We start from the raw sequence: 24,066 nt of genomic DNA, 5'->3' as shown, positions 1-24,066 counted from the left end.
GAGAGACAGACAGACAGACAGACAGACAGGGAGAAAGACAGACAGGGAGAAAGACAGACAGGGAGACAGACAGACATGGAGACAGAGAGACAGACAAACAGGGAGAAAGACAGACAGAGAGTCAGACAGAGAAAGAGACAGACAGACAGACAGGGAGACAGAGAGACAGAGAGAAAGACAGAAAGACAGACAGGGAGAAAGACAGACATGGAGACAGAGAGACAGACAAACAGGGAGAAAGACAGACAGACAGGGAGACAGACAGACAGACAGAGAGTCAGACAGAGAAAGAGACAGACAGACAGACAGACAGACAGAAAAAGACAGACAGACAGGGAGACAGACAAACGAGAGTTTTTAAAGTTACAGTTCAGGGTCCACAGTACTGTTTATATCTTGAACGATAGTTTCCCATAGTTACCATAGCAACATAATAAAAAACAAAAAATATCAGAGAGAGTTACCTGGTGTATATCAGAGAGTTACCTGGTGTCACTACCTGATGTGAGTCGTGCATGCTCAGGTTTAAACGGTTTACGGCATACCGTATCATAGAGAAATTTGTGAAATTCATAAAATAATAAACTTTTCTCTTTACATACAATAACAGAAGATGGAAATCATTTTGAAAAACGTTGTGGCTATTTATGATTGTGTGATTGCTAACGTTAGCTCAGAACATTATTCCAGTGAAAGCCTTTGCTGTGTCTGATTGCTAACGTTAGCTCAGAACACCATTCCAGTGACAGCCTTTGTTGTGTTACCTGATCTATCTCAGTGTGTTACCTGGTCTATCTCAGCGTGTTACCTGGTCTATCTCAGCGTGTTACCTGGTCTATCTCGGTGAGCAGCGTGTTACCTGGTCTATCTCAGTGTGTTACCTGGTCTATCTCAGTGTGTTACCTGGTCTATCTCGGTGTGTTACCTGGTCTATCTCGGTGAGCAGCGTGTTACCTGGTCTATCTCAGTGTGTTACCTGGTCTATCTCAGTGAGCAGCGTGTTACCTGGTCTATCTCAGTGTGTTACCTGGTCTATCTCAGTGTGTTACCTGGTCTATCTCGGTGAGCAGCGTGTTACCTGGTCTATCTCAGTGTGTTACCTGGTCTATCTCAGCGTGTTACCTGGTCTATCTCGGTGAGCAGCGTGTTACCTGGTCTATCTCAGTGTGTTACCTGGTCTATCTCAGCGTGTTACCTGGTCTATCTCAGTGTGTTACCTGATCTATCTCAGCGAGCAGCGTGTTACCTGGTCTATCTCAGTGTGTTACCTGGTCTATCTCAGCGTGTTACCTGGTCTATCTCAGTGTGTTACCTGGTCTATCTCAGCGTGTTACCTGGTCTATCTCGGTGAGCAGCGTGTTACCTGGTCTATCTCAGTGTGTTACCTGGTCTATCTCAGCGTGTTACCTGGTCTATCTCAGTGTGTTACCTGGTCTATCTCAGTGTGTTACCTGGTCTATCTCGGTGAGCAGCGTGTTACCTGGTCTATCTCAGTGTGTTACCTGGTCTATCTCAGCGTGTTACCTGGTCTATCTCAGTGTGTTAACTGGTCTATCTCAGTGTGTTACCTGGTCTATCTCAGTGTGTTACCTGGTCTATCTCGGCGAGCAGCGTGTTACCTGGTCTATCTCAGCAAGCAGCGTGTTACCTGGTCTATCTCAGCGTGTTACCTGGTCTATCTCAGTGTGTTACCTGGTCTATCTCAGCAAGCAGCGTGTTACCTGGTCTATCTCAGCGTGTTACCTGGTCTATCTCAGTGTGTTACCTGGTCTATCTCGGCGAGCAGCGTGTTACCTGGTCTATCTCGGCGAGCAGCGTGTTACCTGGTCTATCTCGGCGAGCAGCGTGTTACCTGGTCTATCTTGGCGAGCAGCGTGTTACCTGATCTATCTCAGCGTGTTACCTGATCTATCTCAGCGAGCAGTGTGTTACCTGGTCTATCTCAGTGTGTTACCTGGTCTATCTCAGTGAGCAGCGTGTTACCTGGTCTATCTCAGTGAGCAGCGTGTTACCTGGTCTATCTCAGTGTGTTACCTGGTCTATCTCGGTGAGCAGCGTGTTACCTGGTCTATCTCAGTGTGTTACCTGGTCTATCTCGGTGAGCAGCGTGTTACCTGGTCTATCTCAGTGTGTTACCTGATCTATCTCAGCGAGCAGCGTGTTACCTGGTCTATCTCAGTGTGTTACCTGGTCTATCTCAGCGTGTTACCTGGTCTATCTCAGCGTGTTACCTGGTCTATCTCGGTGAGCAGCGTGTTACCTGGTCTATCTCAGTGTGTTACCTGGTCTATCTCAGTGTGTTACCTGGTCTATCTCAGTGTGTTACCTATCTCGGTGAGCGGCGTGTTACCTGGTCTATCTCAGTGTGTTACCTGGTCTATCTCGGCGAGCAGCGTGTTACCTGGTCTATCTCAGCAAGCAGCGTGTTACCTGGTCTATCTCAGCGTGTTACCTGGTCTATCTCAGTGTGTTACCTGGTCTATCTCAGCAAGCAGCGTGTTACCTGGTCTATCTCAGTATGTTACCTGGTCTATCTCGGCGAGCAGCGTGTTACCTGGTCTATCTCGGCGAGCAGCGTGTTACCTGGTCTATCTCGGCGAGCAGCGTGTTACCTGGTCTATCTCGGCGAGCAGCGTGTTACCTGGTCTATCTCGGTGAGCAGCGTGTTACCTGGTCTATCTCGGCGAGCAGCGTGTTACCTGGTCTATCTTGGCGAGCAGCGTGTTACCTGGTCTATCTCAGCGTGTTACCTGATCTATCTCAGCGAGCAGCGTGTTACCTGGTCTATCTCAGCGTGTTACCTGATCTATCTCAGCGAGCAGCGTGTTACCTGGTCTATCTCGGCGAGCAGCGTGTTACCTGGTCTATCTCGGCGAGCAGCGTGTTACCTGGTCTATCTCGGCGAGCAGCGTGTTACCTGATCTATCTCAGCGTGTTACCTGATCTATCTCAGCGAGCAGCGTGTTACCTGGTCTATCTCAGCGTGTTACCTGGTCTATCTCGGTGAGCAGCGTGTTACCTGGTCTATCTCAGTGAGCAGCGTGTTACCTGGTCTATCTCAGTGTGTTACCTGGTCTATCTCGGTGAGCAGCGTGTTACCTGGTCTATCTCAGTGTGTTACCTGGTCTATCTCGGTGAGCAGCGTGTTACCTGGTCTATCTCAGTGTGTTACCTGGTCTATCTCGGTGAGCAGCGTGTTACCTGGTCTATCTCAGTGTGTTACCTGATCTATCTCAGCGAGCAGCGTGTTACCTGGTCTATCTCAGTGTGTTACCTGGTCTATCTCAGCGTGTTACCTGGTCTATCTCAGCGTGTTACCTGGTCTATCTCGGCGAGCAGCGTGTTACCTGGTCTATCTCAGCGTGTTACCTAATCTATCTCAGCGAGCAGCGTGTTACCTGGTCTATCTCAGCGTGTTACCTAATCTATCTCAGCGAGCAGCGTGTTACCTGGTCTATCTCAGTGTGTTACCTGGTCTATCTCAGTGTGTTACCTGGTCTATCTCAGTGAGCAGCGTGTTACCTGGTCTATCTCAGTGTGTTACCTGGTCTATCTCAGCGAGCAGCGTGTTACCTGGTCTATCTCAGCGTGTTACCTAATCTATCTCAGCGAGCAGCGTGTTACCTGGTCTATCTCAGTGTGTTACCTGGTCTATCTCGGTGAGCAGCGTGTTACCTGGTCTATCTCGGCGAGCAGCGTGTTACCTGGTCTATCTCGGCGAGCAGCGTGTTACCTGGTCTATCTCGGCGAGCAGCGTGTTACCTGGTCTATCTCAGTGAGCAGCGTGTTACCTGGTCTATCTCAGTGTATTACCTGGTCTATCTCAGTGTGTTACCTGGTCTATCTCAGTGAGCAGCGTGTTACCTGGTCTATCTCGGCGAGCAGCGTGTTACCTGGTCTATCTCGGCGAGCAGCGTGTTACCTGGTCTATCTCAGTGTATTACCTGGTCTATCTCAGTGAGCAGCGTGTTACCTGGTCTATCTCAGTGTGTTACCTGGTCTATCTCAGTGTGTTACCTGGTCTATCTCGGTGAGCAGCGTGTTACCTGGTCTATCTCGGCGAGCACCGTGTTACCTGGTCTATCTCAGCGTGTTACCTGGTCTATCTCAGTGAGCAGCGTGTTACCTGGTCTATCTCAGCGAGCAGCGTGTTACCTGGTCTATCTCAGTGTGTTACCTGGTCTATCTCGGTGAGCAGCGTGTTACCTGGTCTATCTCAGCGTGTTACCTGGTCTATTTCAGTGAGCAGCGTGTTACCTGGTCTATCTCAGTGTGTTACCTGGTCTATCTCGGCGAGCAGCGTGTTACCTGGTCTATCTCGGCGAGCAGTGTGTTACCTGGTCTATCTCGGCGAGCAGCGTGTTACCTGGTCTATCTTGGTGAGCAGCGTGTTACCTGGTCTATCTCAGCGTGTTACCTGGTCTATCTCAGCGTGTTACCTGGTCCATCTCAGCGTGTTACCTGGTCTATCTCAGCGAGCAGCGTGTTACCTGGTCTATCTCAGTGAGCAGCGTGTTACCTGGTCTATCTCGGTGATCAGTGTGTTACCTGGTCTATCTCAGCGTGTTACCTGGTCTATCTCAGTGTGTTACCTGGTCTATCTCAGCGAGCAGTGTGTTACCTGGTCTATCTCAGCGAGCAGTGTGTTACCTGGTCTATCTCAGCGTGTTACATGGTCTATCTCAGTGTGTTACCTGGTCTATCTCAGCGAGCAGTGTGTTACCTGGTCTATCTCAGCGTGTTACATGGTCTATCTCAGTGTGTTACCTGGTCTATCTCAGTGAGCAGTGTGTTACCTGGTCTATCTCAGCGTGTTACATGGTCTATCTCAGCGTGTTACATGGTCTATCTCAGTGAGCAGTGTGTTACCTGGTCTATATCAGCGTGTTACATGGTCTATCTCAGCGTGTTACCTGGTCTATCTCAGTGTGTTACCTGGTCTATCTCGGTGAGCAGCGTGTTACCTGGTCTATCTCAGCGAGCAGTGTGTTACCTGGTCTATCTCAGTGTGTTACCTGGTCTATTTCGCCGAGCAGCGTGTTACCTGGTCTATCTCAGCGTGTTACCTGGTCTATCTCAGTGTTTTACCTGGTCTATCTCGGTGAGCGTGTTACCTGGTCTATCTCGGTGAGCAGCGTGTTGCCTGGTCTATCTCGGCGAGCAGCGTATTACCTGGTCTATCTCAGTGTGTTACCTGGTCTATCTCAGTGTGTTACCTGGTCTATCTCAGTGTGTTACCTGGTCTATCTCGGTGAGCAGCGTGTTACCTGGTCTATCTCAGTGTGTTACCTGGTCTATCTCGGCGAGCAGCGTGTTACCTGGTCTATCTCAGCGTGTTACCTGGTCTATCTCAGTGTGTTACCTGGTCTATCTCAGTGTGTTACCTGGTCTATCTCGGTGAGCAGCGTGTTACCTGGTCTATCTCGGCGTGTTACCTGGTCTATATCAGTGTGTTACCTGGTCTATAGCAGTGCGTTACCTGGTCTATCTCGGTGAGCAGCGGGTTACCTGGTCTATCTCGGCGTGTTACCTGGTCTATCTCAGTGTGTTACCTGGTCTATCTCGGCGAGCAGCGTGTTACCTGGTCTATCTCAGCGTGTTACCTGGTCTATCTCAGCGTGTTACCTGGTCTATCTCGGCGTGTTACCTGGTCTATATCAGTGTGTTACCTGGTTTATCTCGATGAGCAGCGTGTTACCTGGTCTATCTCGGCGTGTTACGTGGTCTATCTCAGTGTGTTACCTGGTCTATTTCGCCGAGCAGCGTGTTACCTGGTCTATCTCAGCGTGTTACCTGGTCTATTTCGCCGAGCAGCGTGTTACCTGGTCTATCTCAGCGTGTTACCTGGTCTATCTCAGCGTGTTAACTGGTCTATCTCAGTGTGTTACCTGGTCTATCTCGGTGAGCAGCGTGTTACCTGGTCTATCTCGGCGAGCAGCGTGTTACCTGGTCTATCTCGGCGAGCAGCGTGTTACCTGGTCTATCTCAGTGTGTTACCTGGTCTATCTCGGCGAGCAGCGTGTTACCTGGTCTATCTCAGCGTGTTACCTGGTCTATCTCAGTGTGTTACCTGGTCTATCACGGTGAGCAGCGTGTTACCTGGTCTATCTCAGTGTGTTACCTGGTCTATCTCGGTGAGCAGCGTGTTACCTGGTCTATCTCAGCGTGTTACCTGGTCTATCTCAGTGTGTTACCTGGTCTATCTCGGCGAGCAGCGTGTTACCTGGTCTATCTCGGCGTGTTACCTGGTCTATCTCGGCGTGTTACCTGGTCTATCTCAGTGTGTTACCTGGTCTATATCAGTGCGTTACCTGGTCTATCTCAGTGAGCAGCGTGTTACCTGGTCTATCTCGGCGAGCAGCGTGTTACCTGGTCTATCTCAGTGTGTTACCTGGTCTATCTCAGTGTGTTACCTGGTCTATCTCAGCGAGCAGCGTGTTACCTGGTCTATCTTGGCGTGTTACCTGGTCTATCTCAGTGTGTTACCTGGTCTATCTCGGTGAGCAGCGTGTTACCTGGTCTATCTCGGCGAGCAGCGTGTTACCTGGTCTATCTCGGCGAGCAGCGTGTTACCTGGTCTATCTCAGTGTGTTACCTGGTCTATCTCGGCGAGCAGCGTGTTACCTGGTCTATCTCAGCGTGTTACCTGGTCTATCTCAGTGTGTTACCTGGTCTATCTCGGTGAGCAGCGTGTTACCTGGTCTATCTCAGTGTGTTACCTGGTCTATCTCGGCGAGCAGCGTGTTACCTGGTCTATCTCGGCGTGTTACCTGGTCTATCTCGGCGTGTTACCTGGTCTATCTCAGTGTGTTACCTGGTCTATCTCAGTGTGTTACCTGGTCTATCTCAGTGCGTTACCTGGTCTATCTCAGTGAGCAGCGTGTTACCTGGTCTATCTCGGCGAGCAGCGTGTTACCTGGTCTATCTCGGCGAGCAGCGTGTTACCTGGTCTATCTCAGTGTGTTACCTGGTCTATCTCGGCGAGCAGCGTGTTACCTGGTCTATCTCAGTGTGTTACCTGGTCTATCTCATCGAGCAGCGTGTTACCTGGTCTATCTTGGCGTGTTACCTGGTCTATCTCAGTGTGTTACCTGGTCTATCTCGGTGAGCAGTGTGTTACCTGGTCTATCTCGGTGAGCAGTGTGTTACCTGGTCTATCTCGGCGTGTTACCTGGTCTATCTCGGCGTGTTACCTGGTCTATCTCGGCGTGTTACCTGGTCTATCTCGGCGTGTTACCTGGTCTATCTCGGCGAGCAGCGTGTGCAGGCTGGACAGTTCACGGCCGAGGTCTATGTAGCCGTCGAAGCCAGCGGTGTGGTTAAGCCCGTCAGGGTTGGAGATCTCCTGCAGGAAACGCTGCATGCTGCTCCACTGATGCTCCACAAAGTCATTCATAAACAACATGTACTCCTCTTTAGTCCCGAACCTTAGACACAGGGAATAGGAAACAGGGTAGAAACACAGACAGGGAACAGGAAACGGGTTTACAAAAATCACAGTAAAACCCTCCAGCTCCTTCACAGTAAAAGCCCTCCTTCACAGTAAAAGACCTGCCGCTCGTTCAGAATAAAAGACCTCAAGCTCCTTCACAATAAAAGCCCTGCAGCTCCTTCACAGTAAAAGCCCTGCAGCTCCTTCACAGTAAAAGCCCTCCAACTCCTTCACAGTAAAAGCCCTCCAGCTCCTTCACAATAAAAGCCCTGCAGCTCCTTCACAGTAAAAGCCCTGCAGCTCCTTCACAGTAAAAGCCCTCTAGCTCCTTCACAGTAAATGCCTTCCAGCTCCTTGACAGTAAAAGCCCTCCAGCTCCTTCACAGTAAAAGCGTTCCAGCTCCTTCACAGTAAAAGCCCTCCAGGTCCTTCACAATAAAACCCCTGCAGCTCCTTCACAGTAAAACCCCTGCAGCTCCTTCAGAATAAGAGCCTGGACTTACTTGCTGAAGTTGGCGAGGTTCTGGATAACTTTGGCAATCAGCGTCAACGTTCTGGCGGAGCGTTCATCGGGGTATTCCTGCATCAGGTCGAAGAGCGACGGCGACATCACTGCTGGACACAGGAAGCGCAGGAACAGCGAGGCGCTGATGAGACGCTCGCTGATGTCCGGTCGCCCCCGGTTACAGCACTCCTGTCGCCATGACGCAAACACCTCCTTCAGCTCCCGGGGGAAGACCCTGAGAGAGGAGGGGGAGGTTATAAAATATGTGGGTGTGTGTGTGTGTGTGTGTGTACAGTGTGTATGTGTGTATATTTGTGTGTACAGTGTGTACAGTGTGTATGGTGTGTATGGTGTGTATGTGTGTGTACAGTGTGTATGTGTGAACAGTGTGTACAGTGTGTGTGTGTGTACAGTGTGTACAGTGTGTATGTGCGTGTACAGTGTGTACGTGTGTGCACCTGTAGGAGTCGAGGATCTTGCAGAATGCGAGCTCGCAGCACATCCTCAGGTTGGCCTGATGCTCTGAGAGGTTAGAGGTTGCACAGCGAGACGGGTCCACTTCACAGTTCTCATCGGACTCATACAGAGCTTTAATGAACTCACCTGACACACACACACACACACAAACAGAGACACACACACAGACACACACACAGAGAGAGACACACAAAAGTTTGAAAAATGACTCAGACCGATTCATCAATTATCAAAATAGTTTGATAATGTTACAGTTGAGAGCAGCTTTACTGTTCACCATCTTCCAGTTTGTAATGATCAAGATTTTTTTTTTTAGATTGTGATCTGATAAGCCTGTTAACATATTGAATGATTTTACAATTCTTTCTGGTCTGTGTATGTCTGTGTGTGTGTGCGTGTGTGTGTCTGTGTATGTCTGTGTGTGTGTGCATGTGTGTGTGTGTGTGTATGTATGTGTGTGTGCATGTGTGTTTGTGTGCATGTGTGCTTGTGTGTGTGCACGTGTGTGTGTGCATGCGTGCATGTGTGTGTCTGTGTGTGTGCATGTGTGTGTGTGTGTGTGTGTGTGTGTGTGTGTGTGTGTGTGCATGTGTGTGTGTGTGTGTGTGTGCTTTTTATTTTATTGATTTATTACAGGGACAGTGTATATTAATACACATTTCTGTCAATATGCCAGAGTTAGCCAGAAGGCTATTTTTCATCTGCAGTCCCAAGACAGATGGTAAAAAAGTCACCCTAAAAGAAGGTAAAATTACACATTTATATAACAATATAACATTTAAAATACATTTGATAAAAAGTGCTATTAAGCTAAAATTTACAATAGGAGCACAGCAGACCACAATCAGACAAACATCAAATAAGACATGAACACAGGCACACACACAAGCAGCCCCTGCAGCCAGCAGGGGGCAGCGAGAGCAGGTCAAGAAGTTAATGGTAATGTTGACAGCTCTGATTATCAATGAGCCATTTCTTTAACTGGATCTTGAATGTACTATATTTATTTAGATTTCTGATGGTTATGGGGGTGAGGTTCCACTCAGTAGCAGCTCGAAAAGAGAAAGAATTTTGGCCAAATACACTTTTCCTAAATGGAATAATACAATCTCCCCTCACTGCACCTCTGGTTCTGCTGTGATCAGCTGTTCGGATGTTGACCAACTGGTGGAGAGGAGGAGATAATAAACCGTGAATAATTTTATAGACAAGACATAGTTTTGAATATTTTACCATGTTTTCCCAGTTAAGTAATTTGTATTTTTGTAAAATTGGACAAGGATAGAAAAGCCTTGGTTTCTTGTCCAGGATTTTAACAGTTTGTTCATAAAGTGATTGCAGCGGTTTCAGAGATGTTACACTAGTTTGTGACCAAATGGGTAAACAGTAAGTGATATGTGAGAAGATCATAGAGTGCACGTACATATTTGCTGCCTGTGTGGACATTCAATGGCGAATGTATCTAAAGTTACTGAGGTTGAATTTGATTCGATTACAGACCCTTTTTACATGTGATGTAAATGAAAACTTTGAATCAATTAAAACCCCCAGATATTGGTTTTCAGACACGATCTGCAGCCTTTCCCCTAACACTAAAACATCCGGCTCAACACTAAAGTTTCTGTGGGTCTTGAAATAACATGTTTTTGATGTGTTCAACTTCAGGCAGGATTGTTTCAACCAAGCTGTAATATTAACCATGGTGATAGTGAGCTTCTCAGCCACCTGAGAGATATCACTACCATGAACATAGATTACGGTGTCATCAGCATACATCTGCACAGAACCATCAGAACAGACGGACGGGAGGTCATTAATATAAAGTGAGAACAACAAAGGTCCTAAATTTAATCCTTGAGGAAGACCAGTGGACAGACTGATTTAAATGACTGGACTCGGACATGTTGGGAGCGGTCAGTGAGGTAAGACTCAATCCATTTAAGCGCATCTGAGGAGAAACTGAAACGGCGTAATTTTGTCAGCAAGATTTTATGATTGATGGTGTCAAAGGCCTTCTTGAGATCCAGGAACATGGCACCAACAACCCCACCTCGGTCCAATAGACCTCTGATGTTTTCAGTAAAGAAGCAAGTCGCGGTCTCTGTGGAGTAGTTTGCTCTAAAGCCAAACTGCATAGGGTGGAGAGCATAGGGTGTGGTATTTAGATGGTTAATAATTTGTTTTGCTATCAGTTTCTCTGCAATCTTAGACACTGTGGGCAATATATTGATAGGTCTATAGTTTGACATGGAATGAGGATCTCCACTTTTGAAAATACGAGCAACAATAGCTGGTTTCCACATGCTTGGGAACATATTTTGTGAAATAGACAGATTGATAATTTTGGTAAAGGGGCATGTGACTGTACTGAGCTCCTTGAGCATCACTGTATCCATACCAAAAATATCTTTGCATCTTGATGATCTGAGTGATTTAATGGTCTTTGATACCTCAGATACTGTGATGTTTATTAAACTGAAAACTGATTGACATGTGTCTATTGGAGGAGTGTATGTTTTCTCAGGTGCAAAACAGCTTGCTATGTTAGCCACAGAATCAATAAAATAGTGATTGAACGCCTCCGCTACAACCTCAGTATTATTTGTTAGTTGTTCATTTATGTTAATTTCTATAGTATTTTGTCCTTTAGGGCAATCACCTGTCATTTTTCTTTCATATTATTTTAGCATTTCCATTAGATTTTATATTCGATTATATTATATTATTCGATTATAGTGAGAAAGAAATCTGCCTTTTCTTAATGTTCTTACAGCTTTATTTCTCAACATGGTAAAACGTCCTCTGTCATGAGTGAGTTTAGTTTTATTTGCTATTTTTAGGGCTTGGTCTCGCATTTTCATGAGTTTTATGATTCCTGGGTTTATCCAGGGTACAGTGGTTTTGTGTTGTTTGTGCTTGATTTTTAGTTTTTCTTTAATAGTTTTCTCAAGTGTTTTTAAAAATATTTGGCTGTCTTTTTCATAGTCAACTAAAGGCAACATTTCATCCCATTGAATTTGGTTAGCTGCAGCTACAACGTTTTGAAATTTACTTTTAGGGGTTGTAATAGTTTCTTTTTTTTCTCTAGCACAGGAATGGAAAGGTTTTTTGATAAGTTTCCTAGGGACAAGAGTTAGATTGTGATCTGATAAGCCTGTTAACATATTGAATGATTTTACAATTCTTTCTGGTCTGTGTATGTCTGTGTGTGTGTGTGTGTGTGTGTGTGTGTGTGTGTGTTTGTGTGTTTGTGTGTGTGTGTGTGTGTGTGTGTGTTTGTGTGTTTGTGTGTGTGTGTGTGTGTGTGTGTGTGTGTGTGTGTGTGTGTGTGTGTGTGTGTGTGTGTGTGTGTGTGTGACTTTGTGTGTGTGATTGTACCGAGGGCATCCTGCAGGTACTTCTGTCCAATCAACTTCAGGTATTCTTCGATGCTTTTCGTCGCAAGCGTGTTCTCTCTGAAGATCAGCTGGTCATTGTCACGGCAACGGTCCACCTCCGACATCATCAGGTCCGTCAGGAAGTCCTGCAGAAAAGGAGGTCAAAGGTCACCCTCATTCAGTCCGGTAAAACTTTATTTATGCAGAGAGGGTGTTGTGGTTACCTTGGCCTTCCCGGTGCTGTGCAGGATGTGGACCAGTGCAGCAGCGAGCTCCTCTTTAGCCCTCAGACTGAGCGAGGCCTCCAGCGTGTTGCAGAGCAGCAGGTAGTTGGAGCTGATGTACTCGGCAAACTCTTTGTACTGCTCCATCGGCAGGATGGCGATGCTCTGGTACCGAGCTTTGATACGCACTGTCGGCACCGACGACTTCCCTGAAACAGGAAACTATAGCTAAGTTTCCATCCACTTGTCAATCGAATTATCTGAAGTTCGGTAAAAAAACTCATGCGAATAAAGCTGAGTGTGAAAGTGTGTTTCCATCCAACAGCTTTAAAGCGAATAAAAACCTGTGCGTAATGACGTCACGTGCTGTTTTGCGATTAAATTGGTATATCGAATTGATTTGAGACATTTTAAGGTGTTTCCATTCATTTTTGCACTGAATCGCACAACATTCAAGCGAACTTTTGCGAACAAAGTTTTGCTAGACAGAAGTAGTTGTTGTTGTTAATATTAGAAGCCGAGCTATAAGCTCCGATCGGCCTTTGACCGAGGATCTGATCCAGCTCATCAAAAAGGTGGAACTTGCCTTATATTTTCCCTCCGACACCGCTGCGAGACAACTCTCTTTTTTGAGCCGTGATCGCTGTTTGAACTCCTTCCATTTACTCCGCAGGACGTCCCACGGCTTATCGTAAGGGACACTCTAAAACGCTTAACGTGAAAAAGCTTAACGTGGTTTAATATATCTAAACAATGATCAATCATCACCAGATGTATCATGGTCATATCTTGTCATGAACACTTAAGCCTGTCAAAATAACTAAATCGAAATCCAACAATTATAGAAGTTATCTCACGTAAATGTGTCAGATATCGTCCATAACATTTGGACATTGGGTTAGATTTGACCGTTTTAAGTGGTTATGATGAGCAATATAGAAGAGGATTTTTGGTGATGATTGATCGTTGTTTAGGTACATTAAACCACGTTAAGCTTTTTCACATTAGGACTTATAAAGCCAATGAGAACCGTGGAGAGTCAACCCCCAGCCGCTCCGCTGCCCTGAAGCAGAAACTCTTTATGTCAGATAATGTCCATAATAATTGGACATTGGGTTGGATTATTTGACAGTTTTCCGTGGTTATGATGGGTAATATGAGAGAGAAATTTGGTGATTGATCATTGTTTAGGTACATTAAACCATGTTAAGCTTTTTCCTCGCCATACGGCCACTGATGAAGAAAACATTTACGTGAGATAACTTCTATAATCGTTGGATTTCGATTTAGTTTTTTTGACAGGCTTAAGTGTTAATGACAAGATATGACCATGATAAATCTGGTGATGATTGATCGTTGTTTAGATACATTAAACCACGTTAAGCTTTTTCACGTTAAGCGTTTTAGAATGTCCCCGTCGTAACCTTTTGTTGGTCATTTCCTTCGCGAGCTCCTGATAAATGATGGCGTTTCTTAGATTTTTGTTATCTAAAATAGCCGTTATATTTTTCTGGTAAATTAAATTAAAAAAGTATCTTGTCTCCTCGTTTGTCCACTTAGATCTGTTTTTGTTGACACCTGTCATGTGTGCAAACAGAGCGGAAATACTGGGTGGAAATGAACTGAAACTTCTTCCTCGTTTTATTGCGGGTTGCAACCATAAAATGACCTAAAACTTAATCGCAATTCATTATTTATTCGGCAAATAACGTTTCCATCGTTTTCCACCGTTTATCGCATAAGCCGTATATCGATCAAGAGAAAATCCGATGAGACCGAACGTATTTTCTTTGAGTCGATATTCATGATATTCAATCGGATTTTACTGTTTCCATGACGGCATTTTTCTTTCGATATCACTTAATTCGGATAAAAACGGGTCGATGGAAACATAGCTAATGTGAACATCATCAGACCTGGACGCTTGTAGCTAGGGGTGGGTACGGAGAACTGGTGCTAAACTGGTAACGAATATCAAAGTTTGGGTTTCTATTCAACGCTGCTCGGCGCCTGCCGGGTCCAAGCATCTGGGAATGATGTTTAAACTAAATTGTGCTCTGCTAAACAACGAGTAAATAACTCCTGTGAGGAATAATGTAGCGCACATGTGTGTCAATGTGTCAGAGTGAGCAGAGAAATTAGAGAGCATGTTTGTAGCTGAGAATGTAGCAGTTAGCTGCAAATGTAGCAGTTAGCTGCGAACGTAGCAGTTAGCTGCAAATGTAGCATTTAGCTGTGAATGTAGCATTTAGCTGTGAACGTAGCAGTTAGCTGTGAACTGTGAACGTAGCATTTAGCCATGAAAGTAGCAGTTAGCTGTGAACTGTGAACATAGCAGTTAGCTGTGAACTGTAAACGTAGCATTTAGCCGTGAACGTAGCCGTTAGCTGTGAACTGTGAACATAGCATTTAGCCGTGAACGTAGCAGTTAGCTGTGAACTGTGAACATAGCATTTAGCTGTGAACGTAGCAGTTAGCTGTCAATGTAGCAGTTAGCTGTGAAGGTAGCAGTAAGAAGTGAACGTAGCAGTTAGCTGTGAACGTAGCAGTTAGCTGTGAATGTAGCAGTGCAGTGTGTGTACAGTTTGGGCCATTTGTCGGTTAATAAATGCAACAACTCCATAAGACCCAAGCTAAATTCCTCCTGCTGATTAAAGTGAAGGGGGTTAGCCCCGACGTTAGCTACAAGCTAAAGCGCCCATGCTCACAGGAAGTCACACAAATGGGCCGTTTCAGTGACACTCCCACACCGCCACTCTTGATTAGTCCTGAAGCTTCAAAGCACAAAAAATTGTATTTGGTACAGCCCTTAATAAGAGTATTGCTAAGTATCGTATCCATCCCTACTACTAGCTCAAACTACTTGTTAGAACTTAGTGAACCTGTTGTCTGACAGTGTCAAACTGATCTACGTACCTCTGCACACATCAGTGCAAGTTCCATGAGAAAGTTGGTTTGTCTTCTTTATACAACCATAGTCTGGAGCACTGGAATACTTCTCTTTACAAGCTGCCTTCTTATTGATGTTCTCTACTGGCACCTAAAGCTGTGGGTAGCTGCACCCTTCACACTGACAAATAATGTACGACATTCCTGGAACCCGTACTGTGTTTGGTGAAAGTGCTTTTAAAGTTTTTCCTCCGTCATCTTGGTGTGAGATACAAAGTCACCTTAATCTAGATTATTTCATTAGCATGGAAGATTTAAAAAATAGGATAAAGGGAGCCTGGTGTACACCAGAGTCTTCTCAGCTGTAACTGAGAAGGGTCTGGGGAAGCTTCATTCACAGCCCATTTCCAAAGGGACGCCGCTCAAATGCCTCTGGGTGCAATTGGATAGTCCTTCAACCATTCAGAGCAATGAAGGAGATGCTGCTTCAACGTCGCTGCATCATTGTCATCATGTAAAACCCAACTCAACAAAACTCAACGGTTGGTGCCTCAATTTGGAAAAATTGGAAATGGGCTCTTGGCCAGACGGACTTGCAGAGCAAATCTCAAATTTGCCGGAAGTTTGGCAGGATTTTCCCAGGCTAGGATAAAGGACTTGACCACTGAATGCACATGTCCTGTTACTGTTGGTTACTGTATGTTGAGACTCTGATGCTGCTGCCTTGGCCAGGGCTGCCTTGTAAAAGAGATTCTGAATCTCAATGGGACTATTTCCTGGTTAAATGAAGCTTAAATAAATTAAAAACCTCGGAGGGTGCTGGGCGTGCTCACTGAGTACCACTTCTCCACCAGCTGTCTGCCGGTCACCATGGCGACGGGGATGTTGACCAGGCCGACGTAGCTGCTCTTGTCCTTCTTCCGCTTCCTGTCGGTATCTTTGTAGAGGTGCAGGGTGACGGCGCTGATGGACGGCAGGCTGCTGAAGTCGAAACGTTCTCCCCAGAATATGTTGTCAGTCTTCAGTTTACAGGACGTCCGAGCGTAAAGGCTGTCGTCCAGACACAGCTCGCAGAAGTACCTGAAGTAAAAATACTCTGTTACTTCTGACAGCGACAGTTACTTCTACATATTGTAATGATGAACAGTAAGCAAAATGTTAGGCGTAGTGTTCCACAAGGCTCTGTGATTGGACCAATTCTGTTTACCTTAGATATGCTTCCTCTAGGAAACAATCTATTAACTTTCACAATTATGTAGTGTATGTGTGTGTAGCTTCCCTTACCTTTTCTTCTCTGGGTGTAGCCCCCCCCCTACCCCAGGTGTAGCCCCCCCTACCTTTTCTTGGCCGGCAGGTCTTTGGCCTCCACCACCCACAGCGTCAGCACGTTCTCCAGCCGCCGGCTGTTGTCTTTGTTGGGGTGAACGGCCCTCCTCAGGTTCTCCATCCATTTATCTCTTTCTGCCGCCGAACGACACGAGAAACACTTTGTTCCTGTCGAGGTCGTTACCTAGGAGACGCAGGGTCAGAGGTTATCACCACGGAAACACTGGAGGGTTTGGAAGTGTGATTGTGTGAGTTTGTCACCTCGAAGCAGTAGTCCTGTCCCAGCAGGGAGGAGTGGACGGGTTTGATGACCACCGATTGGTCCATCCTGAGCTCCAGAGACGACACACAGCCGGCGCTTAGCAACGACTCCTGGCTACCACAACGCAGCCGCCGCATAACACACCTGAAACAGACCAGAACAGCTCCGGTACCGACCCAAACATCACACAGCTGAAACAGACCAGAACAGCTCCGGTACCGACCCAAACATCACACAGCTGAAACAGACCAGAACAGCTCCGGTACCGACCCAAACATCACACACCTGAAACAGACCAGAACAGCTCCGGTACCGACCCAAACATCACACAGCTGAAACAGACCAGAACAGCTCCGGTACCGACCCAAACATCACACAGCTGAAACAGACCAGAACAGCTCCGGTACCGACCCAAACATCACACAGCTGAAACAGACCAGAACAGCTCCGGTACCGACCCAAACATCACACAGCTGAAACAGACCAGAACAGCTCCGGTACCGACCCAAACATCACACACCTGAAACAGACCAGAACAGCTCCGGTACCGACCCAAACATCACACAGCTGAAACAGACCAGAACAGCTCCGGTACCGACCCAAACATCACACAGCTGAAACAGACCAGAACAGCTCCGCACCGACCCAAACATCACACAGCTGAAACAGACCAGAACAGCTCCGGTACCGACCCAAACATCACACAGCTGAAACAGACCAGAACAGCTCCGGTACCGACCCAAACATCACACACCTGAAACAGACCAGAACAGCTCCGGTACCGACCCAAACAGCCAACAACACATCAGCGTAAGCTGTTACTAGGGGTGGGAATCAGCAGAGGCCTCACGATACGATATCATCGCGATACTTTATGTCACGATACAATATTATTATTTAAACATATTGCAATATTCTGCGATAAATTGCAATTTATTACTTTTTTTCCAACTACAAATTTTTCCCAATTTCAAATGATGTCCCCAAAAGAAAACTTTGTCAGCATCTGTTTTATCTAAAAAGATACATTTCTCTGTTTGTTCATCTCACTTCAATTTTAAGCTGCAAAATCAGATTATCAAGCAGACAGACTGACCAACACATATATAATAATAGATCCATACTCGGCGTCTGTGTATCGATACAGTATTGCCACAGAAAATATTGCGATACTCTGCTGTATTGGTTTTTCCCCCACCCCTAGCTGTTACACAACCTATATCGTTAGTAATTCACCTTTTCCTGTCAACCGATATTCTAAATTTGAATATGTGATAAAATTGTTATTGGAAAAAAAACGAACATTCAAATATGACATCCACGTGTTTTTACTCGCATGTCCTGTTGAGCCCCAACCGCGACATCCACACAGTTCACAGCGGGCGTGTTCATGGCGGTTTTATCGTGTGACTGGCGCCAAACAAAGAAATAAACCACAAGGGTGAAGAAGAAGTCACAAAATGCCAATGAAAATGTCTAACTGGAGAGGCGGAACTTCTGTCTGTACAAGACCCCGAAATAATCAGACAGATTCAAGGAACGAAGAGAGAGTGTTGTCTATGGCCTGGTCTGGATCAACGGAAGAATATTTCCAGGATAATTGCCTGTTTAGAAGTATAGTTTTAGCAGACATAGTCTGCCAGATGTCCCTCGCCACGGAAACGACAACAAAGTTTGAGCTAACAAGCTACACGCTGACAGTTCTGAAGAAGATGTGGACGGAGCAACAAGGCAGGCCTGCATGGTTCTTTCAGGGAATTATTGTAAAGATTTATAAAGAATATGTTTAGGTCATTTCCTTTCTAACTGGGAGGTTTTATAAAGAATATGTTAGATCATTTCCTCTCTAACTGGGAGGTTTTATAAAGAATATGTTAGATCATTTCCTCTCTAACTGGGAGGTTTTATAAAGAATATGTTTAGATCATTTCCTCTCTAACTGGGAGGTTTTATCAGACACATTTCCTGATGCCCTGCTACGCCACGAACTACTACGACTACTATTTCATTATCTTTATTGTGACTATTATTGCCACTGTTCATCACACCCCCAACCAGCACCGTCAGACACCTCCTACCAAGAGTCTGGGTCTGTCCTGTCAGACACCTCCTACCAAGAGCCTGGGTCTGTCCCGTCAGACACCTCCTACCAAGAGCCTGGGTCTGTCCCGTCAGACACCTCCTACCAAGAGCCTGGTTCTGTCCCATCAGACACCTCCTACCAAGAGCCTGGGTCTGTCCTGTCAGACACCTCCTACCAAGAGCCTGGGTCTGTCCCGTCAGACACCTCCTACCAAGAGCCTGGGTCTGTCCCGTCAGACACCTCCTACCAAGAGCCTGGGTCTGTCCCGTCAGACACCTCCTACCAAGAGCCTGGGTCTGTCCCATCAGACACCTCCTACCAAGAGCCTGGGTCTGTCCCATCAGACACCTCCTACCAAGAGCCTGGGTCTGTCCCGTCAGACACCTCCTACCAAGAGCCTGGGTCTGTCCTGTCAGACACCTCCTACCAAGAGCCTGGGTCTGTCCCATCAGACACCTCCTACCAAGAGCCTGGGTCTGTCCCATCAGACACCTCCTACCAAGAGCCTGGGTCTGTCCCGTCAGACACCTCCTACCAAGAGCCTGGGTCTGTCCCGTCAGACACCTCCTACCAAGAGCCTGGGTCTGTCCCACCAGACCCCTCCTACCAAGAGCCTGGGTCTGTCCTGTCAGACACCTCCTACCAAGAGCCTGGGTCTGTCCCGTCAGACACCTCCTACCAAGAGCCTGGGTCTGTCCCGTCAGACACCTCCTACCAAGAGCCTGGGTCTGTCCCGTCAGACACCTCCTACCAAGAGCCTGGGTCTGTCCCGTCAGACACCTCCTACCAAGAGCCTGGGTCTGTCCCGTCAGACACCTCCTACCAAGAGCCTGGGTCTGTCCCATCAGACACCTCCTACCAAGAGCCTGGGTCTGTCCCGTCAGACACCTCCTACCAAGAGCCTGGGTCTGTCCCCGTCAGACACCTCCTACCAAGAGCCTGGGTCTGTCCCATCAGACACCTCCTACCAAGAGCCTGGGTCTGTCCCGTCAGACACCTCCTACCAAGAGCCTGGGTCTGTCCCATCAGACACCTCCTACCAAGAGCCTGGGTCTGTCCCACCAGACCCCTCCTACCAAGAGCCTGGGTCTGTCCTGTCAGACACCTCCTACCAAGAGCCTGGGTCTGTCCCGTCAGACACCTCCTACCAAGAGCCTGGGTCTGTCCCGTCAGACACCTCCTACCAAGAGCCTGGGTCTGTCCCGTCAGACACCTCCTACCAAGAGCCTGGGTCTGTCCCATCAGACACCTCCTACCAAGAGCCTGGGTCTGTCCCGTCAGACACCTCCTACCAAGAGCCTGGGTCTGTCCCATCAGACACCTCCTACCAAGAGCCTGGGTCTGTCCCGTCAGACACCTCCTACCAAGAGCCTGGGTCTGTCCCGTCAGACACCTCCTACCAAGAGCCTGGGTCTGTCCCATCAGACACCTCCTACCAAGAGCCTGGGTCTGTCCCGTCAGACACCTCCTACCAAGAGCCTGGGTCTGTCCCATCAGACACCTCCTACCAAGAGCCTGGGTCTGTCCCGTCAGACACTCCCTACCAAGAGCCTGGGTCTGTCCCGTCAAACACCTCCTACCAAGAGCCTGGGTCTGTCCCAGGTTTCTTCCCAAGAGGGAGTTTTTCCTCGCCACTGTCACACTGAATGTTTGCTCTTGGGGGAATTACTGGAATTGTTGGGTCTTTGTAAATTATAGAGTGTGGTCTAGACCTACTCTATCTGTAAAGTGTCTCGAGATAACTCGTTATTGAATTGAATGTCCAATGTCTGGACGTTCAGACAAAATCAAACGTGTTTGATATTATCCTAAGTTTAAAGTCTTCGTGGTATAATCTTCTAAACTGAGACTGAAACCTCAGAGACATTCTGACAATCTAGAGTGTCTTTAGATGTGAGATGGTGTCAGACTTTGGTCTTTTCAGGGTCTTTCATGGTAGACATCAGTCACTTAGACACAAATGCAAAGGAAAATAGGGTCCAGGTTTAATTTAATCATCAATCAAAAATATTTTTCTGTCAAATAAAACCAGCTGATTATAAAAACACAACAACCAGTCAGCTATGACTTCTAACCTCTGACACACACACACACACACACACACACACACACACACACACACACACACACACACACACACCCTCCTGACATGAAGGATGATCTGCTGTCCTTTAGCTCTTGTCATTATCTTACCAAGGAGTTTACAGCTGAAAGTGCATCTTTGTATGTGTGTCTGTCTCTGTCTGTGTGAGTGTGTGTGTGTGTGTCTGCCATTGTGAACATGGTTTAGCTGAACATGTTGGCTAACAGCGTGTGTCTAGCCTAGTCACATGCTAACATAGCAGGCTAGCTGTGTGCAGACTAAAGACAGGCTAACACACACACACGCACACACACACACACACACACACACACACACACACACACACACACAGAGACAGGGACGCAGCGTGTATAGTCATGCAAATCAGTTAGAAGAAGACGCCAATCCCCCCCCCACACACACACACACACACACACACTGCAGCCTGTCTATCTCTTCAGAGGACAAAGGCTGGTTAATGCAGGCAGAGAATCGGTGCAGATACTCACAGAGCATCCTGAGAGGAAGAGAGGAGGAGGAAAAGGAGGAGAGGCTAAGGATCCATCTTCTCCTTCAGCAGGAGAGAGAGTGGAAGAAAGATGGAGAACCTGCTGATCCTGACGCTGTTTGGGAGGACAGCTGAAGCCTCTGTCTGTCTGTCTGTCTGTTAGCTTGCTGCTAACGATGCTACACGGCTCCAGCTCTCTCTCTCTCTCTCTCTCTCTCTCTCTCTCTCTCTCTCTCTCTCTGTCAGCAGCGGCCCCTCCCCTGCAGTGAGGCTGCACTTCCTTTCCTTTCTCCTCTCAGAGTGACATCACTGTGACATCATCAAACCATGTACCACATAATAACCCCCCACCCAATCCAAACCCTCTGAGGATATGGGTGGTTTGTTTACCACTCTGGTTTTGACCTTTTTTTCCATTTTCTTTGAGATTTTTTCCACAATTGTTGTTGCTTTGTCGACCCCTCCCCTGCAGTGCGACTCTAATCTCCTCTTTGGTCTCCCTTTACAACTCTGGCAGAACATTTGTACAATCCCAGTACCTTAACAGTGGACAGCTGGGATCCTTCCCTTTTGGGGGCCCTTGTGGGCCCTATAGCGAGACAGACCCAGAGAGAGAGAGAGAGAGAGAGGGAGAGAGACAGACCCAGAGAGAAAGAGAGGGAAAGAGACAGACCCACAGAGAGACAGACCCAGAGAGAGTCAGACCCAGAGAGAGACAGACCCAGAGAGTTGGACCCAGAGAGAGACAGACAGACCCAGAGAGTTGGACCCAGAAAGAGTCAGACCCAGAGAGAGACGGACCCAGAGAGAGACAGACAGACCCAGAGAGTTGGACCCAGAGAGTTGGACCCAGAGAGAGACGGACCCAGAGAGTTGGACCCAGAGAGAGACAGACCCAGAGAGAGACAGACCCAGAGAGAGACAGACAGACCCAGAGAGTTGGACCCAGAGAGTTGGACCCAGAAAGAGTCAGACCCAGAGAGAGACAGACCCAGAGAGAGACAGACAGACCCAGAGAGTTGGACCCAGAGAGTTGGACCCAGAAAGAGTCAGACCCAGAGAGAGACAGACCCAGAGAGAGACAGACAGACCCAGAGAGTTGGACCCAGAGAGAGTTGGACCCAGAGAGTTGGACCCAGAGAGAGACAGACCCAGAGAGTTGGACCCAGAGAGTTGGACCCAGAGAGAGATGGACCGAGCGTGTTGGACCCAGAGAGAGACAGACAGACCCAGAGAGTTGGACCCAGAGACAGACAGACCCAGAGAGTTGGACCCAGAGAGAGATGGACCGAGCGTGTTGGACCCAGAGAGAGACAGACAGACCCAGAGAGTTGGACCCAGAGACAGACAGACCCAGAGAGTTGGACCCAGAGAGAGACGGACCGAGAGAGTTGGACCCAAAGAGAGACAGACAGACCCAGAGAGTTGGACCCAGAGAGAGACGGACCCAGAGAGTTGGACCCAGAGAGAGACAGACCCAGAGAGTTGGACCCAGAGAGTTGGACCCAGAGAGAGACGGACCCAGAGAGATGGACCCAGAGAGAGACGGACCCAGAGAGAGATGGACCCAGAGAGAGACGGACCCAGAGAGAGACGGACCCAGAGAGATGGACCCAGAGAGAGACGGACCCAGAGAGAGATGGACCCAGAGAGAGATGGACCCAGAGAGAGACGGACCCAGAGAGATGGACCCTGAGAGAGACAGACCCAGAGAGAGATGGACCCAGAGAGAGACAGACCCAGAGAGAGATGGACCCAGAGAGAGACAGACCCAGAGAGAGACGGACCCAGAGAGAGACAGACCCAGAGAGAGATGGACCCAGAGAGAGATGGACCCAGAGAGAGACAGACCCAGAGAGAGATGGACCCAGAGAGAGATGGACCCAGAGAGAGATGGACCCAGAGAGAGACGGACCCAAAGAGAGATGGACCCAGAGAGACAGACCCCAGAGAGAGACGGACCCAGAGAGAGACAGACCCAGAGAGAGATGGACCCAGAGAGAGATGGACCCAGAGAGAGATGGACCCAGAGAGAGACGGACCCAGAGAGAGATGGACCCAGAGAGAGACGGACCCAGAGAGAGATGGACCCAGAGAGAGACGGACCCAGAGAGATGGACCCAGAGAGAGACAGACCCAGAGAGAGATGGACCCAGAGAGAGACAGACCCAGAGAGAGATGGACCCAGAGAGAGATGGACCCAGAGAGAGATGGACCCAGAGAGAGACGGACCCAGAGAGAGATGGACCCAGAGAGAGACGGACCCAGAGAGAGATGGACCCAGAGAGAGACAGACCCAGAGAGAGATGGACCCAGAGAGAGACAGACCCAGAGAGAGATGGACCCAGAGAGAGATGGACCCAGAGAGAGATGGACCCAGAGAGAGACAGACCCAGAGAGAGATGGACCCAGAGAGAGATGGACCCAGAGAGAGATGGACCCAGAGAGAGACGGACCCAGAGAGAGATGGACCCAGAGAGAGACGGACCCAGAGAGAGATGGACCCAGAGAGAGACAGACCCAGAGAGAGATGGACCCAGAGAGAGACAGACCCAGAGAGAGATGGACCCAGAGAGAGATGGACCCAGAGAGAGATGGACCCAGAGAGACTAGGAGCGAAAGCGAAGCCTCAAACACTTTTGTCACAAAACAATTTTTTTTAAATTTAAATGGACTGTTTCTATAAAATCTTAACTCTTACTCAAAGAGCTTTTACATTTACCTCTATGGTCTAATGTAAAGGTTCTGCCATTGGACTCTATAGTCCAACTAAGGGAAAGGTTCTGACATTCAACTCTATAGTCCGTCTAAGGGAAAGGTTCTGCCATTGGACTCTATGGTCCGTCTAATGTAAAGGTTCTGCCATTGGACACTATGGTCCGTCTAATGTAAAGGTTCTG

At 47.8% G+C, this 24,066-nt stretch overlaps 1 protein-coding gene across 1 annotated transcript in view; it reads right to left on the bottom strand.

Annotated features, from left to right (window-relative positions):
* Nucleotides 1-24,066, bottom strand: part of dab2ipa (DAB2 interacting protein a) — a 59,097-nt gene that overhangs the window by 19,126 nt on the left and 15,905 nt on the right. The window contains exons 5-12 of the mRNA XM_028579239.1: nucleotides 16,492-16,636; nucleotides 16,242-16,414; nucleotides 15,713-15,984; nucleotides 12,016-12,224; nucleotides 11,793-11,937; nucleotides 8,396-8,540; nucleotides 7,936-8,172; nucleotides 7,238-7,427 (exon numbers count right to left, since the gene is read on the bottom strand). Coding sequence (XP_028435040.1) covers nucleotides 7,238-7,427; nucleotides 7,936-8,172; nucleotides 8,396-8,540; nucleotides 11,793-11,937; nucleotides 12,016-12,224; nucleotides 15,713-15,984; nucleotides 16,242-16,414; nucleotides 16,492-16,636 — 1,516 coding nt within the window. The remainder of the gene's footprint in view (nucleotides 1-7,237; nucleotides 7,428-7,935; nucleotides 8,173-8,395; nucleotides 8,541-11,792; nucleotides 11,938-12,015; nucleotides 12,225-15,712; nucleotides 15,985-16,241; nucleotides 16,415-16,491; nucleotides 16,637-24,066) is intronic.

Source organism: Perca flavescens, chromosome 5 (genome assembly GCF_004354835.1).
Source record: "Perca flavescens isolate YP-PL-M2 chromosome 5, PFLA_1.0, whole genome shotgun sequence".
NCBI lineage: Eukaryota > Metazoa > Chordata > Actinopteri > Perciformes > Percidae > Perca > Perca flavescens.
Note: the sequence above shows the minus strand (reverse complement) of the source record. Positions and strands in the feature narration are given on the sequence as shown.